Source organism: Bubalus kerabau, chromosome 3, assembly GCF_029407905.1.
Source record: "Bubalus kerabau isolate K-KA32 ecotype Philippines breed swamp buffalo chromosome 3, PCC_UOA_SB_1v2, whole genome shotgun sequence".
Lineage (NCBI taxonomy): Eukaryota > Metazoa > Chordata > Mammalia > Artiodactyla > Bovidae > Bubalus > Bubalus kerabau.
In genome coordinates, this window is record NC_073626.1 from 74,203,024 (window position 1) to 74,212,396 (window position 9,373).

At 41.6% G+C, this 9,373-nt stretch overlaps 1 protein-coding gene across 3 annotated transcripts in view; it reads right to left on the bottom strand.

Moving 5' to 3' along the window:
- Window positions 1-5,294, bottom strand: part of MTX2 (metaxin 2) — a 76,195-nt gene extending 70,901 nt beyond the window's left edge. Inside the window, exon 1 of one of the 3 annotated variants that reach the window (XM_055572140.1) lies at window positions 5,007-5,294. In XM_055572140.1, the coding sequence (XP_055428115.1) occupies window positions 5,007-5,046 (40 nt within the window). In that variant the 5' untranslated portion in view covers window positions 5,047-5,294. The remainder of the gene's footprint in view (window positions 1-5,006) is intronic. The other 2 variants (XM_055572139.1, XM_055572141.1) reach the window with 2 other exon arrangements.
- Window positions 5,295-9,373: the final 4,079 nt, after the last annotated feature.

Below are 9,373 nucleotides of genomic sequence, written 5' to 3' on the forward strand. Positions count from 1 at the left end.
GCTTCCTCCAGCCCAGTGTTTCTCATGATGCACTCTGCATAGAAGTTAAATAAGCAGGGTGACAATATACAACCTTGACATACTCCTTTTCCTATTTGGAACCAGTCTGTTGTTCCATGTCCAGTTCTAACTGTTGCTTCCTGACCTGCATACAGGTTTCTCAAGAGGCAGGTCAGGTGGTCTGGTATTCCTATCTCTTTCAGAATTTTCCACAGTTTATTGTGATCCACACAGTCAAAGGCTTTGGCATAGTTAATAAAGCAGAAATAGAAGTTTTTCTGGAACTCTCTTGCTTTTTTGATGATCCAGCAGATGTTGGCAACTTGGATCTCTGGTTCCTCTGCCTGTTCTAAAACCAGCTTGAACATCTAGAAGTTCACGGTTCACGTGAACTATTGTTGAAGATTGGCTTGGAGAGTTTTGAGCATTACTTTACTAGCATGTCAGATGAGTGCAAATGCGCAGTAGTATGAGCATTCTTTGGCATTGCCTTTCTTTGGGACTGGAATGAAAACTGACATTTTCCAGTCCTGTGGCCACTGCTGAGTTTTCCAAATTTGCTGGCATATTCAGTGCAGCACTTTCACAGCATCATCTTTTAGGATTTGAAATAGCTCAACTGGAATTCCATCACCTTCACTAGCTTTTTCGTTGTGATGCTTCCTAAGGGCCACTTGACTTCGCATTCCAGGATGTCTGGCTCTAGGTGAGTGATCACACCTTTGTGATTATCTGGGTCATGAAGATCTTTTTTGTATAGTTCTTCTGTGTATTCTTGCCACCTCTTCTTAATGTCTTCTGCTTCTGTTAGGTCCATACCATTTCTGTCCTTTATTGAGCCCATCTTTGCATGAAATGTTCCCTTGGTATCTCTGATTTTCTTGAAGAGATCTCTAGTCTTTCCCATTCTATTGCTTTCCTCTATTTCTTTGCACTGATCACTGAGGAAGCCTTTCTTATCTCTCCTTGCTATTCTTTGAAACTCGGCATTCAAATGGGTATATCTTTCCTTTTCTCCTTTGCTTTTCACTTCTCTTTTCATAGCTATTTGTGAAAATTTGGCCTTGGTGTACAGAATGAAGCAGGGCAAAGGCTAATAAGAGTTCTGCCAAGAGAACGCACTGGTCATAGGAAACACCCTCTTCCAACAACACAGGAGAAGACTCTACATATGGACATCACCAGATGGCCAACACTGTAATCAGATTGATTATATTCTTTGCAGCCAAAGATGTAGCAGCTCTATAAAGTCAGCAAAAACAAGACTGGGAGCTGACTGTGGCTCAGATCATGAACTCCTTATTGCCAAATTCAGACTTAAATTGAAGAAAGTAGGGAAAACCACTAGACCATTCAGGTATGACCTAAATCAAATCCCTTACGATTATACAGTGTGAGAAATAGGTTTACGGGACTAGATCTGATAGACAAGAGTGCCTGATGAACTATGGATGGAGGTTCTTGACATTGTACAGGAAGCAGAGATCAAGACCACCCCCAAGAAAAAGAAATGCAAAAAAGCAAAATGGCTGTCTGAGGAGGCCTTACAAATAGCTGTGACAAGAAGCAGAATACTGTAAATAGTTGCTGAATTTTAGTCACACTTACTAGTCAAATACAAGGTTTCATATAAATTATGTTAGCCATCATTTTTTTTGCTGTTGCCAAAATATAACCTTCCAAATTTTTATAATTACAACCATTTAAATTTAAAAGTAAAATATTCTCACTCCACCAACACACTATCCTTATTACTCTGAAATTACTAGTTAAAATTGAGTATTCTCCTACATTTTTTTTTTGATTATATATACTTATTTACACAGAATTCATTTATTTAAATAGTTCATACTATATATATATACTATATATATAGTTCATACTCTATATATATAGTTTCATACTATATATATACAGTTTTAAACTTGTTTTTATTAATATTTAAGATAATCAGTCTTCAGCCAATATGCTTAACAGCTATGTTGCTATTGTTGTTTAGTCACTAAGTCGTGTCTGACTCTTACGCAACCCCACGGACTGCAGCCCATCAGGTTCCTCTATCCATGGGATTTCCAAGTCAAGAATACTGGAGTGGGTTGCCATTTCTTTCTCCAGGGGATTTTCCCAACCCAGGGATTGAATCCATGTCTCCAGCATTGGCAGGTAGATTCTTTACCAATGAGCCACCAGGAAAGCTTAACAGCTATACTTCTATATTTTTAGTATCTGTAATAATGTGGGCATGCCATAACTATACCCTCCCAGGTGGCGCAGTGATAAAGACTCTGCCTGCCAATTCAGGGGACACAAGAGATGTGGGTTAGATCCCTGGATGAGGGAATTCCCCTGGAGTAGGAAATGGCAACCCACTCCAGTATTCCTACCTGGAAAAGCTCATGAACAGAGGAGTCTGGCAGGCTATGAGGTCACAAAGAGTCAGACACAACTGACCACGCATGCTGTAACTTAACATATATTTAGGATGTCTCTGGGTTTTTGCTATTACAGATAATACTACAATTACTACAGTTGTATATTTCTTTAAATACTGGCCCTTCTATTTCTATCAGATAAATCCCATAAAGAATTTCTGAGTCAATTCAGTTCAGTTCAGTCGCTCAGTCGTGTCCAACTCTTTGTGACCCCATGAATCACAGCACGCCAGGTCTCCCTGAATATCACCAACTCCCAGAGTTCACTCAAACTCATGTCCATCGAGTCAGTGATGCTATCCAGCCATCTCATCCTCTGTCATCCCCTTCTCCTCCTGCCCCCAATCCCTCCCAGCATCAGGGTCTTTTCCAGTGAGTCAACTCTTTGCATGAGGTAGCCAAAGCATTGGAGTTTCAGCTTTAGCATCAGTCCTTCCAATAAATACCCAGGACTGATCTCCTTTAGAATGGATTGATTGGATCTCCTTGCAGTCCAAGGGACTCTCAAGAGTCTTCTCCAACACCACAGTTCAAAAGCATCAATTCTTCGGCGCTCAGTTTTCTTCACAGTCCAACTCTCACATCCATACATGACTACTGGAAAAACCATAGCCTTGACTAGACGGACCTTTGTTGGCAAAGTAATGTCTCTGCTTTTTAATATGCTATCTAGGTTGGTCATAACTTTCCTTCCAAGGAGTAAGTTTTTTTTAATTTCATGGCTGCAATCACCATCTGCAGTAGCATTTAAATAAATATTGCTATGTTAAGTTCCCCAAAAGCAGCTGTTTCTTACAGACTCCCCAATACTTTGAGGGCAACTGTTTTCCCCATGCCAGTGTCAGTACTAAAAATTATTGTATTCATTTCTGCCCATCTGACTGGGTGGAAATTAGTGATGGAGGGCATCTTTTCATATATTCACTGCTGATTTGCATTTCCCCTTTAGTAAACTGTCTGTTCTTATTCTTTATCTTTGATTCTGTTGGTCTGCCTTTTTCTTATTGACTTGTAGAAATTTATGTGCCTCATCATACGAAGCTTTTAAAATGTATCTGCAAAAATTCTGTTAATTTTTTCTTCCATGTACTCTGAACTGTGTCTTGCTTAGGCATCCTACACTACATCACCTATATTTTTCCTAATATTTTATTACAATTTGGTTTTTATTCTTATTTTACACTTAAATTTTTAATCCATCTAGAATTTATTCTTGCAGTGTCATAATGTAGGAGCTGTCCCAACACCACTTATTAAATTATCCATCTATAAATGCCTCCTCCTAGAGTAATCACCCCAAATAGCTAAGATGGCAGACTGATCAAATTCATAGAAACTCCTAAATTTCAGTAATTGAAGCAAAGTTCCAAATTGATTAAAAGATATTCATTTTTTCCTTAAGAAATCACACATTAGGGTACATGCACACTGTATACCAATATCAGCATACACTGTGAAATATTTTAATATAGCAATCTACATTCATGATATAACTTTTTAAAAAAACATGAACAGTAAAAACAAATAATCATTGCTTGAAATCTCAAGATTATTCATTGATTCAGGTCACAAATACTTATTGAGCACCAACTGACAGGTCCTCAAGATACTAGAAACAATGTAAATATCATTCCTGCCTTCAAGAAGCTTGCAATCCAGTGGGGGCTTCCCTCACTTTTAGAAGACAATGTCTTTGAGTGAGAAAAAGAAAAAAGAAATGAATTTTAACACAAATGTAATGAAAAACATTTTGGCAAATTCCATGACATTCAATACTTTTCATTTCAAAAATACTACCTTATTGCAAAGGTACCTAAGTATCCTGGTATCTGAATATTTACCGTACTCAATGAAAATACTTCTAGGACATTTAAGACTAACTCCATTTAAAGATTAACCCATCAACCTATACCTACAATAGTCTCTTACTTTCTGAACAATATTTAGTATCTTTCACTACAGTAAATAAGAACCTCGATAACAGAAATATATTCAATAACAGAAAGTTTCAAAATATATTGTAAATCTATTTACAACAGTCATGTTCAGTCCGTCAAGTCAAAGGTGTTTCAAAAAATTCATGCAGCCTTAAAAATGGGTCAGTGAATGCTGGAGACCTAGCAAATGGCAATATTGTGCTGCTCATTGGCCTCTCAAATGACAATGGCGACTCATTAGTGACAAGCACTTTAAACTTCAGGTTCCACACGGAGGCTGCCCCACCACTTAACTCTGAAGCTCTCGGATATGGCCACGCCTCCCACCTTAATTCCAGCCCACAGCGTTCTCCACTTATCCCAACACCTCCAGACCCAATGGGTAGCTGGACAAAGCACCGCCCAGGAAAAACGGATGGGATTCCCACTCCTCCAGGCTGACCTTAGCCAGGTTTCTCCCCCTCAGTTTGCTCATCCAGGAGATGGTAGTCAGTGCCCACCTCTATCCCGAAGCTTGGGTTCTGCGTCTAATGCTGCAAGCCTGGGGGAAAGCCGCAGTGCTTAAAGCCGCACTGCTCCCTATGACTACCCCACGCCGGCCCCCGCCTCCGTCCGGGTCCGCGGCCACACACGCTACCTGCGATCTGGGAGACCAAGGCTTCCGCAACTAGAGACATGTCGGCTGGGCGGCCCTGCGCCCACAGTTCCTGCTCCCCGAGATCCTCAGCGAACTCCCGCGCAACTCCGGCGGCTCCTGGCACCTAACAGGCCTGGCTCCGGCTGAGGCTCGGACTCCCAAAGCCCACCCCTGCGGCGACGGCGGCGGCAGCACCACCGGCTGAGACTCCAAGGTTACCGCCAGGCCTGGCCAGGAACTTCCGGCGCAGCTGACAGCGGCGCGCGAGCGCTTCCGCTGGCCCCGCCTCCGCCTTCTTTGGCATTTCCTGTCCCCGGGCTCCCGGCCGCTGGGGGCCACCCCAGAAAGGGAGAGGGAGAAGAGACGAGTATTTGATTCCCGACTCTGGCGTACAGGGTGGGCGGGTGTACCCCAGAAGTTTTCAGTTTCCTTTCCAAGCGAAATTTTTGTAAGCAAATAAGTTTTTTGTTGTTGTTGTTGTTAAAGTGATTTCAAACAAGAGGCAGTTGTTTGCCCATGATTCTATGTGCTCAGTCACTTAGTCGTGTCCGACTCTGCAACCCCATGAGCTGTAGCCCGTCAGGCTCCTTTATCCATGGGATTTTCCAGACAAGATTACTGGAGTGGGTTGCCATTTCCTTTAAATTTTATGTTCATACAATTTTTAAAGGTTAAACTCCATTTACATTACAAAACATTGGCTATATCCCCTGTGTTGTACTTATCCCCTGTAGCGTATCTTACATCAGTAGTTTCTATCTCCCAAACTCCCACTCCTGTATTGCCCCTTCCTCCTCCTCACTTGTAACCATTAATTTGTTCTCTGTATCTGTGAGCCTTTTTTTGTTACATTCACTACTTGGTTGTATTTTTTAGATTTCACGATATGATAAAGGCAAGTAGCATTCCTAAGCGTCCACTGAATACCAGACTTATAATATATATACAGTATTCTATTTCATTTCATCCTCTATAAACAACCCAGTGAGATCTTATTGCCCTTTTACAGGTAAAGAAACAGGCTTAGGAATGTTCAACTGCCTGCCCAGGGAGTCCGCTCAAGCCCAGATTTCAAATCCACATTAATTTCCTTTATTCAGCTACTGTTGATTGGTCCATGAACAGACATTAATGTTTCATTAATGTTTAATTATTTATTTACTCACTTCCACTGTATAATCATAAGGGATTTGACTTAGGTCATACCTGAATGGTCTAGTGGTTTTCCCTACTTTCTTCAATTTAAGTCTGAATTTGGCAATAAGGAGTTCATGGTCTGAGCCACAGTCAGCTCCTGGTCCTGTTTTTGCTGACTGTATCTGATAGAGTGCCTGATGAACTATGGAATGAGGTTCGTGACATTGTACAGGAGACAGGGATCAAGACCATTACCATAGAAAAGAAATGTAAAAAAGCAAAATGGCTGTCTGGGGAGGCCTTACAAATAGCTGTGAAAGGAAGAGAAGCGAAAGCAAAGGAGAAAAGGAAAGATATAAACATCTGAATGCAGAGTTCCAAAGAATAGCAAGAAGAGATAAAAAAGCCTTCTTCAGTGATGAATGCAAACAGAATGGGAAAGACTAGGGATCTCTTCAAGAAAATCAGAGATACCAAAGGAACATTTCATGCAAAGATGAGCTCAATAAAGGACAGAAATGGTATGGACCTAACAGAAGCAGAAGATATTAAGAAGAGATGGCAAGAATACACAGAAGAACTGAACAAAAAAGATCTTCACGACCCAGATAATCACGATGGTGTAATCACTGACCCAGAGACATCCTGGAATGTGAAGTCAAGTGGGCCTTAGAAAGCATCACTACGAACAAAGCTAGTGGAGGTGATGGAATTCCAGTTGAGCTATTCCAAATCCTGAAAGATGATGCTGTGAAAGTGCTGCACTCAATATGCCAACAAATTTGGAAAACTCAGCAGTGGCCACAGGACTGGAAAAGGTCAGTTTTCATTCCAATCCCAAAGAAAGGCAATGCCAAAGAATGCTCAAACTACCGCACAATTGCACTCATCTCACACGCTAGTAAAGCAAAGCTCAAAATTCTCCAAGCCAGGCTTCAGCAATATGTGAACCGTGAACTTCCTGATGTTCAAGCTGGTTTTAGAACAGGCAGAGGAACCAGAAATCAAATTGCCAACATCCGCTGGATCATGGAAAAAGCAAGAGAGTTCCAGAAAAATCTATTTCTGCTTTATTGACTATGCCAAAGCCTTTGACTGTGTGGATCACACTAAACTGTGGAAAATTCTGAAAGAGATGGGAATACCAGACCACCTGATCTGCCTCTTGAGAAATTTGTGTGCAGGTCAGGAAGCAACAGTTAGAACTGGACATGGAACAACAGACTGGTTCCAAATAGGAAAAGGAGTACGTCAAGGCTGTATATTGTCACCCTGTTTATTTAACTTATACGTAGAGTACATCATGAGAAATGCTGGACTGGAAGAAACACAAGCTGGAATCAAGATTGCTGGGAGAAATATCAATAACCTCAGATATGGAAACACAAGCTGGAATCAAGATTGCCGGGAGAAATATCAACAACCTCAGATATGCAGATGACACCACCCTTATGGCAGAAAGTGAAGAGGAACTCAAAAGCCTCTTGATGAAAGTGAAAGTGGAGAGTGAAAAAGTTGGCTTAAAGCTCAACATTCAGAAAACGAAGGTCATGGCATCTGGTCCCACCACTTCATGGGAAATAGACGGGGAAACAGTGGAAACAGTGTCAGACTTTATTTTTCTGGGCTCCAAAATCACTGTAGATGGTGACTGCAGCCATGAAATTAAAAGACGCTTACTCCTTGGAAGGAAAGTTATGACCAACCTAGACAGCATATTCAAAAGCAGAGACATTACTTTGCCAACAAAGGTCCGGCTAGTCAAGGCTATGGTTTTTCCTGTGGTCATGTATGGATGCGAGAGTTGGACTGTGAAGAAAGCTGAGCACCAAAGAATTGATGCTTTTAAACTGTGGTGTTGGAGAAGACTCTTGAGAGTCCCTTGGACTGCAAGGACATCCAACCAGTCCATTCTGAAGGAAATCAGCCCTGGGTGTTCTTTGGAAGGAATGATGCTAAAGCTGAAACTCCAGTACTTTGGCCACCTCATGTGAAGAGTTGACTCATTGGAAAAGACTGTGATGCTGGGAGGGATTGGGGGCAGGAGGTAAAAGGGACGACAGAGGATGAGATGGCTGGATGACATCACCGACTTGATGGACGGGAGTCTGAGTGAACTCCAGGAGTTGGTGATGGACAGGGAGGCCTGGCGTGCTGCAATTCATGGGGTCACAAAGAGTCGGACACAACTGAGTGACTGAACTGAACTGAACTAAAGAGAATAAATCCTACAAGTTTACATCACAAGAAACACTTCTGTAACTACATAGAATGATAAATGTTAACTAGATGTATTGTGGTGATCATTTCACAATACATATAAATTTTGAATCTTTATGCTGTACATCTGAAACTAATATAATGTTGTATGTCAATCATAGAGCTTCCCTCATAGCTAGGACAGTAAAGAATCTGCCTGCAATGCAGGAGACCAGGATTTGCCCCTTGGGTTGGGAAGATCCTGTGAAGAAAGGAATGGCAACCCACTCCAGTATTCTTATCTGGAGAATCCCATGGACAGAGGAGCCTGGTGGGCTATAGTCCATGGGGTTGCAAAGAGTCAGACACAACTGATCAACTAACACTACTACTACTATGTCAATCATACCTCAATTTTTAAAAATCACAGTTAATTTAAAAGTCAGATAGCTTACTAAGTTTCTGCAAAGAAACATGATGTTCTGAGAATTACTGTCCATGACATTTAGAAAGCAATGTCTTCTTTCTTTATGCTTCCATAGCTCTCTTACAGTTTTTGGTCCATAGTTCTGCTCCTTTGACTAGTATATTAGTTTCACAACGTATAACCATAAATCGGGTGGCTAAAAGCAATAGAAATTTATTCTCTCAAATATGTGGAGGCTAGAAGTCTGAAATCGGTGTCATCAGAACCATGCTTTCTCTCCAAGCTGCCAAGAAGAATTCTTCCCTGCTTCTTTGTAGCTTTTGGGGGCTGTCAGCTATCCTTGGCCTTCTCTGGCTTGTAGACACATCACTCACATCTCCACCCCCCATCATCATATGCATTTTTGCTGTGTGTCTCAGTTCAGTTCAGTAACATGGTCGTGTCCGACTCTGCAACCCCATGGACTGCAGCACAGCAGGCTTCCCCGTCCATCACCAACTCCCGAAGCTTGCTCAAACTCATGTTCAATGAGTCAGTGATGCCATGAAACCATCTCATCCTCTGTCATCCCCTTCTCCTTCTGCCTTCAATATTTCCCAGCATC